An 18,153-nucleotide genomic window follows, 5' to 3' on the forward strand; every position below is an offset into this window, starting at 1 on the left:
AATGCTTTTTCCATATCTATTTTTTGTCCTATTTTTTGAAAGGTCAGCTGTATTATGTTTTAGGTTTTTTCTAATTACTTAAACAAGAAGATGATTTCAGACATTATTTTTATTACTTTTCAAGTGTCTCATTAGTCCAAATGATAATTTAGACAAATTCAACATATTTCATTACTGTCTCCACACAATGACTGACTGCATCCTCAATCTCCAATTTCAGAACTTTCACACAGGATAAAAATGAACAGCTATGGTGATCACTAAAAATAGCAGTAACCATACTAACTGGGGGAACAACAACAAACAAAGCCCAGAGAGAGTAGAAGGAGAGAAATAACCAAGATCAGAGCAGAATTAAATGACATAGAGACTAAGAGAGCACCAAAGGATGCAGGTGCCAATAACTCCAGGTGCCAATTCTTTGAGGAGATAAATAAAAGAGACAGCCCTTTAAGGAAACTCATCAAGAAAAAAAGAGAGAGGACCCAAATAAATAAAACCGCATCTATTGATATGATCATGTGATTTTTCTCTTTCCTTTTATTTATTTGATGTATTACCTTTATTGATTTGCAAATAGTATACCATCCTTGCATTCCTGGGATGAATCCCACTTGGTCGTGGTGTATGGTCATTATAATGTGTTGCCGGATGTGGTTTGCCAATATTTTGTTGAGGATTTTAGCGTCTATGTTTATCAGTGTTATTGGCCTATAGTTTTCTTTCTTTGTTGTGTCTTTATTGGATTTTGGGATTGGGATGATGTGGGCTTCATCTGAAGGGTTTGGGAGTCTTCCCTCCTCTTGGATTTTTTGGAATAGTCTGTGAAGGATAGGGGTTAGTTCTTCCTTAAATGCTTTGTGGAATTCTCCTGTGCAACCATCCGGTCCAGGGCTTTTGTGTGCCAGGAGTTGTTTTGATTACTTCTCGATCTTGCCAGCTGTTATAAGTCTGTTTAAGCTTTCTGCTGCTTTTTCATTAATTTTTGAAAGATTATATGTTTTTAGACATTTGTCCGCTTCACCCAGGTTTTCAATTTTCTTGTCATATAGTTTTTTGTTGTAATTTCTTATAGTCCTTTGCATTTCTGTGGTATCAGTTGTAATCTCACCTCTTTTAATTCTGATTGTGTTTGTTTGGGTCCTCTTTCTTTTTTCTTGAGGAGTTTCCTTAAAGGCTTGTCTCTGTTTTTTATCTTTTCAAAGAACCAGCACCTGGATTCATTGATCCTTAGAATTGTGCTTTTATTCTCTATGTCATTTAATTCTGCTCTGATCTTGGTTATTTCCTACCTTCTACTCACTCTGGGCTTTGTTTGTTGTTGTTCCTGGAGTTCTTGTAGGCATAGGGTTAGGTTATTCGTTTGAAATGTTTCCATTTTTTTTTTAGGTAGGCCTGTATCGCTATGAACTTCCCTTTCAGGACTGTCTTTCCTGTGTCCAGTAAGTTTTGGACTGTTGTGAGTTCATTCTCATTTGTTTCCAGGGAGTTTTTGAGTTCTTCATTGATGTCATTGTTAACCCATTCATTGTTTAATAGCATGCTATTCAATCTCTATGATTTCAGTGTTTTTGAGGGGTTTTTTTTGAGATTGCTGCTTTGTAGTTTTAGGCTGTTGTAGTTCAAGGAAATGCTTCATATGATTTTTGTTTTCTTTAGTTTATTGAGGCTTGTTTTGTGTCCTATCATATGGTCTATGTTTCGAACTGTTCCATGTGTATTTGAAAAGAATGTATATTTTGCTTCTTTGGGATGAAAGGGTCTCTATATATGTATATCAGTTAATCATTTGATCTAGGGCTTTGTTCATGCTACAATATCCTTGTTGATAGTTTGTTTGAAAGATCTATCCATTTTTGGCACCGGGGTGTTAAAATCCCATAGTATAAGTGTGTTGCTGCCTATATTTTTCTTGAAGTCCTCCAAGCTTTTCCTTATATATTTGTGTGCTCCTGTGTTGAGTGCATAGATGTTTACAATGTGTATGTCTTCTTGATGGATTCCTCTCGAGTATTACAGAGTGTCCTTCATTGTCTCTTTTTATCGCCTTTTTAAAAATATATTTGATTGATTATGCCATTACAGTTGTCCCATTTCCCCCCCTTCATTCTCCTCCACCCTGAACACCCCTCCCCCACCTCTCCCCTTTAGTTTATGTTCATGTGTCACATGTTCTTTAGCTTCTACATTTTCCATACTATTCTTGCCCTCCCCCTATCTATTTTCTACCTACCATCATTGCTATTTATTCTGTACCTCCTCCCCCCTTCTCTTCCTCCCACTCCCCTGTTGCTAACCCTCCATGTGATCTCCATTTCTGTGGTTCTGCTCCTGATCTAGTTGTCTGCTTAGTTTGCTTTTGTTTTAGGTGTGGTTGTTACTAACTGTGAGTTTGCTGTCCTTTCACTGTTCGTATTTTTTATCTTCTTTTTCTTAGAGAAGTCCCTTTAACATTTCATATAATAAGGGTTTGGTGATGATGAACTCCTTGAACTTGACCTTATCTGAGAAGCACTTTATGTGCCCTTCCATTCTAAATGAATGCTTTGTGGATAGAGCAATCTTGGCTGTAGGTCTTTGGATTTCATGAGTTGGAATACTTCTTTCTAGCCCCTTCTTGCCTGTAAGGTCTCTTTTAAGGAATCAGCTGACAATCTGATGGGAACTCCTTTGTAGGTGACTGTCCCCTTATCTCCTGCTGCTTCTAGAATTCTCTCCTTCATTTTAATCTTGGCTAATGTAATTATGATGTGCCTGGTGTGTGTTTTCTTGGGTCCACCTTCTTTAGGACTCTCTGAACTTCCTGGACTTCCTGGAAGTCTATTTCCTTTGCCAGACTGGGGAAGTTCTCCTTTATTATTTGTTCACTAAGTGAAATGAAGCAAAATGCACAGGGAACCAATAATGATGGAAAAGAAATTGGGACTCAAATCAATGGAGTGGACCAGGAGGGAGAAAGAAACATTCAACCAGAACAGAATGAAGAAAGAAGAATTCAAGAAAATGAGGAGAGGTTTAGGAACCTTCAGGACATCTTTAAAGGTTCTGACATCTGAGTTGTAGGGGTACCAGAAGGGGAAGAGGAACAGCAACAAGTGGCCTTTGTTTTGAAGTCTATTTTGTGTGATATAAGTATTGGTACTCTGGCTTTTCTTTCCTCTCCATTTGCTTGGAATATTTTTTCCAACCCTTCACTTTCAGTCCGTATAGGTCTATTACTCCTTTCTTTTCGATTGGGGGTTGTTTCTTTGTTCTCCCTTCTTAGGGGGAGAGTCTTCTTGTTTGCCTCTGCTTCTTAAATTAATCTGCCTTGACTCCCTGAGTTTGTGGTGTGAAGTTATATGGTAGGAGACCTGTGAGTTTCAGTGGTGAACACTCCTTGATCTCCTGAACTTGATGCTCTTGGGATGTCCTTTATGCCATTTGTGTTGGCTCTCTGGATGTAATTGGGTTTTAATTATTGTTGGGTCTTTCTTTTGTGGGTCCTTCCCTCCAGCTGGTTTACCCTGAGGGTCACTCCACCCACCACGTCTTACATGCTGTTGTGCAGGTGCTGTTAGAACAAAACCACAAAGCCCAGGGAAAAAAACCCACATCCACAACAATACCCGCCCAGAATCCTATTATCAACAGTGATGAACCAGTAATAATACTACTGTAAAGAGGTGAAAACTATTATAAGAGAGAAATAAAGTAGGATATAAAATCTAGTGACTTAATATGCACAAACTTGATAGGCAAGAAATGAATGTTAAAAAGCTGTTCAGGAAAGAAGAGATTGCTAATCATGGAGAAGACCACTGTAGTGTTTGTCTGGTATCCTCTAGTATTTACCACTGTTTTTTTTTGTTTGTTTGTTTATTTCTGGATCTGCCTCTGATGATGTCAGATGTTGACCCTGTCTGACCTTGGGCAGGATGTTCCGAGACGGCCAGGGATGTGAGGTCTGTGGCCGTCTCCTTCAGTTGTGAATGTAGTCCCAGTGCATTTAGCAGTCAGGCTTATGCCCCACAGGGCGCAGCAGAATCCCTCCTGAAGTTGGGGCTATTGTTTCCCCTCAGGCTGCTCCCACTCTGATGGGAGTGGTCTGCCTAACCATGATCCCCGCTGCTGTATGGGGGGTGACTCAGCACCAGGATCCCTGGATGTACTCTCTCAGCTGTGTCTTCAAAGCTTCTGTCTCCCGTCTCTCCTCAGATGTCTCTAGCCCATTTTGCCCCCACCTTTGTCTGAGCTCCAGGTAAATGGCTGCAAATGAAAATTTGTGCGCTGGCCCTTTCAATGGCTCTTTGCATCTCCATCCATCCATCTCTGACACAGAGCAACCTTGTTGCTCTTTGTAGTTGGTTGTTTTCTCTATACTCTTTGGGCCCTGGTGCTCTAGGCTGAGGATCCCAGTTTAGGGTTTAGACCCCACTATTCTCAGGGGGATCCCACCTGGCGCTTAATTATCTCTCTGTTGCTGCTGCCTGTGGACGCCCAGCCAACTCTCTGAAGTCTCCACTGCACTCCTTACCAGTCTGTGCTGAAGCTGCTGCTTCTGTCTGTCTGAGGCTATGAGGCTTCTCTCTTGCTGTTGTTCAGTTGTTTGTTTCAGGTGATTTCTCCATAATTTAGTTGTAATTCCAGATTGGTCCTAGGAGGAGGCTAGAGTGGCTTCCATTTACTCCTCCGTTATCTTGCCTCGTGTTCCTAGTGGTTTTATTCAGAATAGACAAAAACTGGAAACAATGATATTCTCAGCAAGTGAATGGTTAAATAACTGTAGTATAGCCATACCATGGAATACTATTCAGCAACAAACATGAACAAACTAGTGATATGTGCAAACACTTGTACGACTCTCCAGGGCATTATGCTGAATGAAAAAAGAGTCCATGTGAAACGATTATTACTGCGTAATTTCCTGCATATGACATTCTTGAGAAGTCAAATTATAGAACTTGAGACTAGATTAAGGGTTGACAGGGGTGGGGAGCTGTGGGAGGCATATGAGTATGGTTAGGAAGCAGCATGAGGGATCCTTGGGGCGGTGGCACTATTTGGTATCTTGATTTTGGTGGTTGCATACATTAATCTACATGTGATTACATTGCATAGAACTAAACACACACATGCACAAGTGACACCAGGGAACTCTCAATAAACAGGTGGGGTTTTCAGTGTCAGTTTTTCAGTTTTGATATTGCAGTATAGTTTGAAGGAAGATGCTACCATTGGGGAAAACAAAGTATTTCTTTGCATTCTTCTTACAGTGATATACATGTTTACAGTGATCTCAAAATAGAAAGTTTAATTAGAAAATTGAGACACAATAATATGCTTCTTTACAATATTTGTTAAATAACAAGGCAAAGTGGCAGCTTGTAGAACAGGTTAATTTTGAAGAAATGGTAGGCATGTGTGATATTTTGAGAAACTGCCACAAATGTGGTTTTTGTGGTGTGATAGGAAATATCTGTGACTTCTTTGAGTCATAGTGACCAACTATGCACTATGATCTGTTGTTTAAATTCATAATTAGAAGAGTTGCTGAATTTAAGTCAGCAGTTACTGAAACTAAAGATGTTGGTTTTCACCTTGTAATTTTACATACTTCCTGAATTGGGACCCAGGGTTAAGAACCCCTGGATTGTCTTCTGTATGTTTATATTTCATTTTCTGATATATCTTTAGGGCCTCTGTCAAATAAAAGATAAAGGTAATGCTTAAACATTCTTTCATCAAGTACTGTGGGTGTTGATAAGGGCTAGAAAAGGCTAGTAGTAACAGGTTATAGTTTTAAAGACTTTACCCATATGCACATTGTTTACCATAATTGTTATATACTAGTTATGAAAGGTAAGTATTGGTAGATTTTAAGTATGGAAGAGACCATACATTTATTGTGCTTGGTATAAAAAAGAAACCTATCAGACTGATAGCTCATTATACAGATTGACTAATTTTGAATAGCATTAAATATTTTAATTAACTTTCTCTAGCAAATCATTTAACAATAACAGTGGTTTAGCTTTTTGTTGTTGATGTATCTGAAAGTATGTAGATCGGATGGGATTGTTGGACAAGAAACGTTTTACAGGAAGTGAAGTTGAATGTTTGGGGATCAACATTCTGCTTATTAAAATATCCTTTTATTAATGTTAGAAATGAAAGTTTGTACATTGAGTAATTCCTTGATATTATTATAAGCATTTTCCTCCATATTTTATAAATTCATATTTCATATTTTATATATTAAATACATGTTTCATAGAAAAATAAATACCACTAGGGTGACATAACACATGTTTAGAGTTTCTTCGTGTACTTGATATTATTACACGTGCTGAAAGAATAATTTAAATATTCTTGTTATGGTTTTAGGATTTGTGATTTGGGGGTGAAATGCTTAATCTGTTTAATATATAGAAGCTTCAGTAATGACATGTTTAATATATAGAAGCTTCAGTAATGAAACAATAAATTATTTCTCATAGAAAATGTTATATTTTTGAGAAAAAATATAACATTTTTTAGCTAATCACATATAAAGTAACTTAGTCAAATCCTTTTGGGACAAATAGTGTGTATAATGTGAGGAATTATGGTACATCTCTATTGCTGTGAAATTTTTTTCGGTCCTATAATTTAGGGTATGTTCTCGTATTTTGCATATTACTTTCAGCTTCCGAATAAGGCCTTAATTAAAAAGGGCTTAATTCCCCATTGTTTCTTGCAATGGGGAATGACACTTTCTTGATGTTATCTCATGATAGTAATTATCTGTGTAGGTTTTTATCTTAGAGACTCTGAAATGGTAATGTGTAGTTATTTTTATGCTGTATGTTTCATGTAATGTAAAGAATTTTCACTGGAAATTGCATATATAGTAATTTGAAATATAATATATTTATTTCAAAATAGATTTTGTATTTTCTGGATAAATGAATTACTTAACTCCATTGTCTCCTTTTATAAGGTATTTGTCCTTAATATTAGGAGAAAAGCCATCTAAAGTTTAGCATTCAGAGTCGTATAGCTCACGAAATGTATTGCTAGTAGAATAAATAGGTAGATTGATTTGGATCAGGTGCTTGTTTTATGTTTCCTTTTCCTATTGGAACTCAAGAAACTGATGATGAGGAAAATAGCCTTTTAATTTCCCAAGCTTTTAAAGGCTTAGGAGTCTCTCAAAGGACAATACTGTGACCTTTGTAGGTATAATTCTAAATGTGTTCATCTCTGACATTGCTTTTTCAGAGAACTGCTATGATAGATAAGAAACTCATTTGATTAAAGTAGGCAAATGAACCTGACTTCATTAGAACTTATGAATCATGGTCAACAATAGTAACATTATTACTGTTTTCATGATAACAATATTGTCCATACTCTTTGAAGGTGACTGATAGGAAGTAATTGAAATTTCCCATTGCACCACTGATAGTAATTGCTGTTGTGTACGCAGTATAGTTGAAAAGACCTGTGTAATGATCAATTCTTCCTAGTGTCTGCAGGAAGATACCTTACAGCATAGAACTAGGAAGCTTTCCTCAAATTATAATAGGTGTTTACATTAAAGAGTGACAGATCACTCTCAGAATAAGTCATCCTAAATTATAAGTCATATGTCCACTGCAAACTTAAAATGTTTCTTTTAGACTATTGCTTATCTGGTTTTGTTACTAACATTTCATATTGGGGTAGGAAAATGTGATTATTATACTGACCCCAAGTTCTTTTTTGGTTCTTTGTGTAATGTCTTAGGATAATACAAGCACAGTCTCACTGACAAGTGTCTCCACCCTAGTGATTTTCAAATTAGGAAATAGTTTCAAATTAGGAAAGCTTTTTGTTCACCTAGCTTTAGAGTAGCATGATGTATGCTAATTGGTAACTTTGCATTATTTTTTAAAGATCAAATGGGCACAGTGGTAATTTTCATTAATCTCATACAGAGCAGTTAATTAAAATATCCATTATTATCCATCCATTATCTAGTTGTTTCCTTTGTTCAGTATCAGAACAGGGTGTTAATAATAAGCCATTCTTGTATTACAGCCCTATTAAAGATAGTGGGAATCAATCTATTGCACTGTTTTGTTTTTAGGTGATTTTTTTAACATTATGGTGTACCATATTGACGACGCTGAAGATTCTTTGACATTTTGTCATAGAGGTTTCAGAATGAAATACTTGTTGCTTTAATGTTTTATTCAATATTGGGAAAAAGTGACATGCAATATATAAAGAAGTAACCCGAGGACCAGAACAGTAGCGTTTCAGTCCTGCTGTCTTACTAATTATGTGAACTTTGGTGATCACCGCTATTTTCTGTTTCTGCAATTAGGGTGTTAGAAGAACTGACATTTAAGGGCCAGCCCAGCCATTACGTCCTATCACATTTTCATGATTATCAAATGCGAACTTATGATAAAACCCCTAAGTCCTTCTAAGCTTGATAAAAGTCATTTATTTATTCTATGAGGCTCTGAGTTTTTGGTCTTGCTCCATTAGGTCATTTGCTTCCACTCCTTTTAACCAGAGATTATCTTAAACTATATAATTTAAACTTGTTTCTAAGATTTGGAGGAGTGGTGAGTCTCAATGTGATGCGCTGGCCCAGTTGTTCCATAAATAGTATCTCAGCCATGACCATATGGAAGCCAGGAACTAACGTTGTCTGGTCAGCTTACTGTCTGTGAAGTAACACATACAAAATGCCAGTTTTAGACACTTCATATGCATTGTCTTAATATTCATAACAAACATGAAGGGGCTAGGTATTTATTACCCCTATATCATGGATGAGTCAACAGGTTTATAGACATTAGTTCACTAGCCTGCTGAGGGATTGCCTGGAGCGTAAGTGAGGGGGCCGTGATTCCAACCCAGTGGCAGTCTGAGCGGTCCCCAGCATGCTGTCATACATCGTCTCAATTTATCTGTTTACTCCTCACATATCTGAATGTATTACAATGGGACATCTCAGAACTCTAGTACTCTGAGGCAAAACTGAACTGAATTTTGAACCTTCTGCATATTGAAACTCAATAGTTGTCCATTCATTTGTTTATTCTCCATCCATTCGTCCATTCATTCAAGAAATATGTATTGAGTACTTATTGTATGCCGAGCACAGTGTTAAGATCTGCAGATACAGTGGTGAAAAAGGTAGGCAGGATTCCTGCCTCGTAGAGTTTATCTTTTAATGAGGAAGACACAGTAAACAAACAAAGCGCTATGGAAGATAAACATGTAAAGCTAATGCTATAAATGAGGTTTATAGTGGGATAAAACTGAAATGATGAGATCTAGCAATGAAGAGGTCAGGGGTCAGTCTTTCAGACAGACAGAACAGCAAATACAAAACTCATTCTTACAGGAATAAGGTTTATTATATACAAGCCTCCAGGGGATCAGTAGAGCCTTGTTATCTATTAATTAAGAAAGAAGTTTGAATTTCATATGAAAGTGGTGTGTGGTGATAACTTGCAGTTCTATGCTGTTGATATTTACTTGTGGATCTGTATGTAGCCTTAAGAGGTAGATAAATAAGCTATAGAAATTTGGAAATGATTTCAAGGTGATGGTTTTACTTACTGTGCCATGTATGTGGTAATTTATACAGTAGACTTCTTGAACATGTGTGTATCTTAACAAAGCAAGAAAAAATCAGGTCAGTGGCCAGTGCACAAAATACGGGCACTAAAAGTATGAAATTATATTCTTTGTTCTGTTATTGTTATGGACAGATTCAATAACAGCACACTTTTGTTAAGGCTCACTAAATTCATTCACTATGTTCGGTACTTGGCTTACATGGACTTCCCAGTCCAGGAGAGAGACCGACACAAACAGTGCCCTCTGCCCCACTGTCTCATGTGCTGTAGGAGGGATAGGGCCCCAGTGCTATAAGGGAATAGTTTCCATATATAAGACATTAGACTTAAAATGTTTACTAGTTAATGGAATTTTAAAAAATCAGGCATTAGAAATGATGGATAATCTCTATATTGAGAAGGTCTTCTCAATAAAAAGGCAATAGTATAATACACTAAGGAATCTATTTTTCATTATTAACACATTGTTTTTTAAAAAATTCTATATATTCTAATGCTATGACTTCTACCAAATGGAAAAAAATTGCTTTCCTTATTGCAGCTTAGATACTTAGCAGAAACTGAGTATAATTTGTAAGAACTTAGAAAATGGGAATCAAGCAAGGGTTTTTATTCAGAGGGATATGTTTGTAATGTATTAAATGGTAGTTATGATTAATGTGTATCTGGAAGGTACAACTATGCCTTATTGGTACAGTGAATGTGTTGATCTTTTCCTCTCAGCTGTTTCCCCAAACTACTTACATAGTTACAATGTGGTGATGAAGCTAAAGAGCTGTCATGTTATAATGAGTTCTAGAAATAATCCCACCTCTATTGGAAATTAAGCTCAAAACTAGTCACTATCAGATAAATGCATTAATGGCTTTTTTAAGATTCATCCCTAACATGCGATTAACAAAGTTAGAAAGAAATTGGAATTGATGAATGCTTTAGACTAATTTGATGAACATGCTAATAGAAGACTGTATTGTTTTACATTTTAATAACTGTTTTCACTTGTTTGTTCAGGTAGGCTGAACAAACTCCATTTCAATAAATGTGGGTTATGTATCATATTTTATATTCAAGTTCATTCAGTGTGTTTTGTGGAAAAGAATACAAATATCTTCACTAGAAAAATTAGTAACATGATTGCTAAATGTCCATCCTGTGGGTTGAGGAGCAGCTCATGTTAATCCTGATACCTGAGTTGTAAATTTAAGCTTTCCTGTCAGCGATACTTTATGCAACTCAAGTCCGTATTCTAGTCAGGCCATGAGCACCAGCGGTGTAATTTTCATTTAAATGAGGCCGAGGAGAGTGTTGAGATGCACCCAGTGTGATCTCACCACATCAGTTCTGTGACCCGGAATTTTTAAGTGCCTAGTACTCTGCACGCATTTTTATGTAGGAAAATCTTAACATATTCTATGCATTATTTTGTTTTAAAAGTTTTATAAAAACAAACTGTTTTTGGTCTTAACTGTTATCTTTTTCTTCTATATAGGGAGGACTGAAAAACAGCAAACATGAATGCACCCTGTCTTCACAAGAATACGTTCATGAATTAAGATCTGGTATTTCAGATGAGAAACTTCTTAATTGCCTGGAATCTCTGAGGGTTTCTTTAACCAGCAATCCTGTCAGGTAGGTGGTTCTTATTTGTTTTGATATGATTCATACAATTTGTACTGTATATAATTGTTGGGAATATAATCAGTTAAATCATGTGAAGGTCAAGATTTTCTGATCAGATGTCTAATGTTAGCGAATGTAACAATACAGCAATGTCTAATTTGAGGTTGTAAGCATGAAAGAGTGTAGTTAATCTGATCTCTAATAATGTTCTATTTTAAGAAAACAAATATTACTTAGATGTGTAGTTCCTCTTTGTGTATAAAAACATGTATCCAGATGTTAAATATGCATATTTACATGGAAATTTGTATACCCAGGTAATGATTATTATATATTTATTTATAAAACAAATTCAGTATACACATATACAAGGAGGGACCCAAAAAACCTGGAATTATGTTCTGGAGGGCAGACCCCTTTTAGTACAGGCTTCCCATGCTAGGTGAGTGGTCTAGAGACACATCTGTGTCAGTGTGCCAGCTGGTGGTGTTGTGAGAGGCTGTGTTCAGCTTCACTGAATTTTTTTGTTTGCTTATTTCATGATGGGTGATTTCTGAGTACACCTGCCCACACCATGCTGAGTGTTCAGCAGTTTTGACTGCTAACCAGCATGTGACCCTCATGCCCCACCCTCCCTAATCACAATCACCTGACCTCACTGCAAGCGACACTTTTAGTTTCCCTGGATGAAGAAAGTACTGAAAGGGAAATGTTATTCCAATGTGGAAGAGTTGAAAAAAAATGATAGAAGCACTAAAAGGCATCAAAATCAATGATTTCAAAAACTATTTGAAAATCATTGGAGCAGTGGAAAAAATGTTTCAATAGGTGTGTTGCATCAAATGGAGAGTACTTGGAAGGTGACTGAAGTTTAAACATATAAGAATAAATGCACAGCCCTGGCTGGTATAGCTCAGTGGATTGAGTGGGAGCCTGTGAACCAGACAATCGAGGTTCGATTCCCAGTCAGGGCACATGCCTGGGTTGCAGGCCAGTTCCCAGCAGGGGACACATGAGAAGCAACCACACATTGATATCTCTCTCCCTCTCTCCTTCCCTTCCCCTCTAAAGATAAATAAATAAAATCTTTTAAAAAAAGAATAAATGCACAATTTTTTATAAATAAATTCCTGAGTTTTTTTTTTTGGTTTCCCCTCATATTGGCTCTATGATATCATTCGTTTTTTAACATGAGAAGTAAATATAAATGTAGAAGTTACCTTCTACACATTTTGGATATACTACTTACATATTCCTATCATTTGGAATAGCAAAAATTTAATTATTTAACCAATTAAAGAAATGAAAGTACTAATAAACTCTTTGAAATTGTTGAAAAAGACTTTAAACAAGTTCCTTGTCAATGATGTATTCCAGTAACTGATTTTCCCATATTAATCATAAAAAGCCTTTAAATTACACCCAAAATAAAATGTTTTTATAAGGAAAATAGACTTTCAGTGTAATGTGAAAATATTGTGGGATCTAATTACACAATTGCTATCCTCTTAAGTGTAGAAATTAATACATAAAATATATAAAAATTAAATTTCTATTTTATTCATGTCCTTAACATCTAATGGGGTCACATCTTGGACTTCTCTCACCTATCTACAAAGCCTTGAAAATAATTTAGAGCTCAGTAATTCCCTTGGGAGTTATATATAAATTCAAATTCATCAGAGTACAGTTGACCCTTGAACAACATGGGGGGTAGGGGAGCCCACTGCCTGAAGACTGGAAAACTGGATTATAACTTAAGTTAAGCGTCTGCATAACCTAGATTCCCAGTGCCAGTTTACCCTTGAACAGTACAGGTTTGAACTGCACGGGTGTGTTGTTTAAGGGCTAACATTTTTTTAAATCTTCACCCAAAGATATGCTTTTAGAGAGAGAGAATGAGGGAGAGAGAGAGAGAGAAACATCCATCTATGGGTTGCCTCCAGTAGGCGCCTGATATGGGGCGAGGGGGGGCAGGGTAAAGGGGCAAACGTGAACCCTTTGGTGTTGGGGATGACGCTCCAACCAACTGAGCCACCTGGCCAGGGCAACTATTCATTTTTATCTATAGTGCATTTGGCAGAAAAACTGGAAAATTATAATTCTACAGTAAAAACTTTAAAAAGGAAGTGGTAAGACAAACTTAACATTTCACTATAATCATTCAAAGGTTGCTATCTTACTATTTCTTCCAGAGTGTCTCTGGTTTTAATGATCTGAACAGCATGTGAATTCTCTGAGAACAGTAACCAAAGTGGCGACCCCCCACACCATGTCCCCCAGTCCTTTCCTTCCAGTTGCCCTTCACCCCCCACCTTCCCCTCATACCCCTGCCTCCTTCATGGCCTTGTAACCTACAGCACTCTGCCACAGTGCACTTTAGTGTTCTAGAATTTCCATTGCTTAACTGTTTAAATGAGTCAAAAAATAATCTGTAAAAAGGGACTGTAAGAAATATGCTTCTTCTTTTAATGATTTGAACAAAGATTTGCATTCTTTCATGACAGTGACCTTGGCAGTGGGTTCCCCCCTCGCCACCTCTCGCCTGCCCCCATCCCCTTCAACTCCACAGCCCCTCACATAACCTTCAGCACTCTACCATAGTGAACTTGTCTGTTCCCAAATTTTGTGTAACGGTTAAATGACTTAGTGAGTGAATAAATTAATGTTTAAGAAGCGACTGCAGAAACTCTGGTTGGTGTGGCCCAATGGGTTGGGCCTTTTCCAGCAAACCCAAGTCTGTTGGGGTCAGGGCACATGCCTCGGTTATAGGCCAGGTTCCCTGGGGGCGTATGAGGGACAACGGATGGACATTTTACTTTCTCTGTCACATCGATATTTGTCGTCTTCTGCTTCTCTCTCTCTCTAAAAATAAATTTAAAAAATATTTTTAAAAATGACTGTGGAAGAACTTGTGAAATTTAGGAAAGAAGGAGTTCAGGGAAGCTAGCAAAAATGCCTTTTTATTAGATGGCAGGAGAGGCCTGAAATTATACACTGGGCTTTAAAATGTAGCACCGACAAGTACTAGACGACTCCAAAGAACTGTGGGATGAGGAGAAAAGCTGGCAGGTCCTTACTGGCTGGAGGCAGCTGCATTATGGTAGCTGTTGGATCCCTGGTGACGTGGGGCTGTGTAGATCCTCACAAACCATGCATTCGGCGTAACCCTGGGTAGCAGTGGAAGCTTGCTTGAGGAAATCGCTGAGTAGAGACAAGTCACTCCAACTCATCTGCTTGTGCTTTGGTTAGGAGTGGGTTTGGGAGCCCTGGTCGCCTCTGTGCCATGAGTGGAGTCAGTGGCAACAGTGACACACCCTTTCAGCGTGGCACAGCTCCTGTTCTGAGAGCTCCCAGACTCAGGGCTCGAATGGAGAACATTATACCTGTGTGTGAATCAGATACGCACAACCACTCTGGTGAAGAATGTTTTCCAGGTTAGGGGAATAGTAGTTTCCCAGGTCTCAATTGTAGGGATCATCAGAAAGGCAGAGAAAGTGTCAAACTATATTCTTTACAAGATTGATGATATGACCACCAAGACTATCAGTGCCCACCACTGGCTCGGCAGAGGTAAAGCAAAGCAGGAGCTGACTCAGTGTTGGTATCCTCAGTGGTTCTGCAGAGGTGAAGATCCTTGAGGTATTGCAGATCCTCCCCCTGGAAGACATGAATGAGTTCACCTAACATATTCTCTGCATATGGTCAGTGTGGCCTTTGGGCAGAGTACACTTGTTGCTCCATCCAAAGTGGATCAGGCTCCAGAGTATGGTGAGGCCAGCCTTGAGTTCATACAAAAGGAGGTGCTGCATTTAATTCATGAGTGTCCTCAACAGGAAGGTAAGAACGTTCAATAGCTCCAGACTGAGCTTTGCAGCCTGAGTATCAATGCCATCAAGGAAGCTCTTGAATATCTGATGGTTCAGGGCCATATGTACCCCCATGTGGATGGAGAACATTTTAAATCTACTGAGTGAATCAGCAAAAAGTTTTTACATTTCCCGAAGACACCTCCCTCCAACTGTGACTAAGTTTGACCTGTTGACTTTTAGGAAGTAGGTGTTTTTCAACAAAAGATCTCAACTGGCATTTCTTTGGAACCTCACAGATTTTCCAACGGCTTTGAACTTTTCTGTTTTTCTAACGATATTTGAAGCTCAGAGGGAGATCATGGTGGAAAATTTATTGGACTTTTAAAGTTTTTTACCAGAAAGAAAATGAAAATATTCTTTATCAGTTGAACTCAGGGAGAAAAGATACAGAAAAAGTTGAAAATTATTATTTAGTTGCATGGGAGCTCCTTGTTTCTGAAATATCTATATATTAGGCAAAAATAGATGCAGTCATGGAGCCAGCTCAGAGAGAAAAACAATTCTGTTGTGTTTACATTAGACTTACTTTCTGTTTTTATGTGGCTTATTATAGTCATTGCTATCTCTTGCTGAATGTAGCAATTAATTTTATTTATTTATTTTTATTTGTTAAGATTTATTTATTTATCTTTAGAGGGGAAGGGAAGGAGAGGAGAAAAATATCAATGTATGGTTGCCTCTCTCATGAAAAGCCTCTCATGAGAGGCTTTTCTGGGATTAGCTTCAGTTCCCTGCTGGGAACTGGCCTGCAACCCAGGCATGTGCCCTGACTGGGAATCGAACCGGGATCGTGTGGTTTGCAGGCCCGAGCTCAATCCACTGAGCTACACCAGCCAGGGCAGAATGTAGCAAGTAACTTGTGAATTCAGATGCTCAGTTCCAATGTTTAATGAATGATTTAGTTTTCTTACCATAGTTTTTTTAATGAGATTACACTATTTAAATAATAGGGTCATTTTTGAATGCTTTTAAAAATATGGTTGTATAATGAATAGTTCTTCAAATAAGATGTGATATTTGGATAAATTACAATGTGTTGTAGTTATGTGGTACATTGGTGCTTGATTTCTGTAAGTTTGATGTTCTGAAGAATTATTAGTAGTCTTAAATGCTCTATTTTATGTATAATTAGGTTTCATTCTTATAGGTTTGGCAAACAAATAAAAGGTAACTATAGGAGTATTAACCTTAGTAAATTTAACTGAAATTTATTTGAACATTTTATTAAAATACTTTTGTAAACTCTTTGTTGTGATTTTTTTCTAAGTACACTTGATAAAACTTTGTTTTCAAGCAATAATACTTTTAATTATCCAGAATAATTTTTCCCTTCTCTCTATATAATACCAGTAACATAAAATTTTTGTGTTAAGAATTTATTTTAGTACAGATTACATTAACTATGTGGGACTTTCAAAAAATTGAGGTAAACCCTCAGTAATACTTACATTAAAGATGGTATCTTCCAAGCTCCTAATTTTATTACATTAGAGGCAAAAATGTATGTATAGTATGTTTTTATATTCAGTACAATGTATATTCAGAGACAAGAATAAGGCATCATTTGTCTTAATTGAACTACAAAAAGAAGATGCAAAAACAGAAAATGCCTTTAATGCACCATCGATAGTCATCCGTACTCTTTGGAAGACTATTGTCATAACATTGCCTGTCATTGTCAGCCTTTTACAAAACCATCAATTCTTACTTAAGCATTCTTAGGCACAAGCTTCACTTTTCTTCCCCTTAAGAGCAAAGTAATCATAAATGGCACCTTTAAAACACTAATGGTTAACATACTATAAACCTGTTTTTGTACTCTGTTAGAAAGGTTGCCTGCTTTTGGGAAAATCATACTAGGGAGAAGGCCATGAGGGGCATGTAGCGTCATCAGATCTGAGCGCAGAAAGAAGTAGTCTAGGAGGCATAATGTTTTTTTTGTGATATCAATTATAAAAGTGCATGAAATCTGAGTTTAAACTCTGATATTTTTATGACTTTAGAGTCACTATTCTAATGGTTCAAGTTTATTCAACTGGCCATTGGATAAGTATCCATGTTTTCCCCCTACTTGAGAAAGAAATACTCCTTCAGAATGAGGAAATGGACCAAAAAAAGCCTCTGGGCTGCCTTTGTGCCTGGGAACTGATGGGATATATACACCTCAATTTAGGGCCCAGGACCATCTGCTTTCCCTCCCCATCCTGTGAGGGGAACTGTCCATGTGTGTTCCTTGGGGATCTTTTTAGATTTGTTAATATCCCAGTACCCATCCGCCTCTTATTCTTCTGAATGGAATTATGTGCTTTTCTGGGATTCTGCTGTAGGTAAAGGACTGCAAATGGAAAATTAGTAAGTAGGGCTACCTCTAATGTGAGTTGAAATCAACATTTTTAGGCAGAATATAATTGCTAGATTATTGTATACATGCACATTTGGTACATGTTAGGGATAGAAGATTTTTAAAAATGCACTTTAAACCTTCTGCCTGGCATGCATACTTCTTCTTCAGTTTTGTTTAGATGATGAATTACTTGGTCTGTGCTCCCATTCCCTGCTAGTCTTGCTTTGTATGTGAACCAGACATTTGAGGATATGATATAAATCCTGGGCAAATACCGTCAACTATTTTGGGCAGGGACATCTAAGCCTAAGGAATCTAAGGACCTTAAATGATGATTGTGGTCTACTTGGGCTTGTTTTTCTATAGCTCCTAGGCATGTAAAATATATACATTACATTAAAGTTGATTCTAAATTAACTGAATAAGTAAATTTGAAAATGTTCTCAAGTCAGAGCTTATATTATTACTGTGTCATAACTGCTAGTAATGATTTTCTTACTTTTATCTGCTAAATTTAGATTTTGACTTCAAGTATAATCTGAGAAATATAAATTCTTGTTATTTTTCAATTTCAGTCTACTTTTTATTGTGGTGCATCAAAAATAGTAACCATCAACAATTATTTGCATTCATTAAACCTCTGTGCATTTAAATGTTAAGTTTTATTTTACTAGCTTAAATTCAATTGACTTCTAAAATGGTTATTAGCCCT

At 37.1% G+C, this 18,153-nt stretch overlaps 1 protein-coding gene across 3 annotated transcripts in view; it reads left to right on the top strand.

The window, feature by feature from the left end:
* Positions 1-18,153, top strand: part of DIAPH2 (diaphanous related formin 2) — a 902,023-nt gene that overhangs the window by 185,620 nt on the left and 698,250 nt on the right. For all 3 annotated transcript variants that reach the window (XM_037060830.1, XM_037060831.1, XM_037060832.1), the window contains one exon: positions 11,095-11,234. In XM_037060830.1, coding sequence (XP_036916725.1) covers positions 11,095-11,234 — 140 coding nt within the window. The remainder of the gene's footprint in view (positions 1-11,094; positions 11,235-18,153) is intronic.

This window comes from Sturnira hondurensis, unplaced genomic scaffold (assembly GCF_014824575.4).
Source record: "Sturnira hondurensis isolate 20B ecotype Veracruz unplaced genomic scaffold, ASM1482457v3 Scaffold0012545, whole genome shotgun sequence".
NCBI lineage: Eukaryota > Metazoa > Chordata > Mammalia > Chiroptera > Phyllostomidae > Sturnira > Sturnira hondurensis.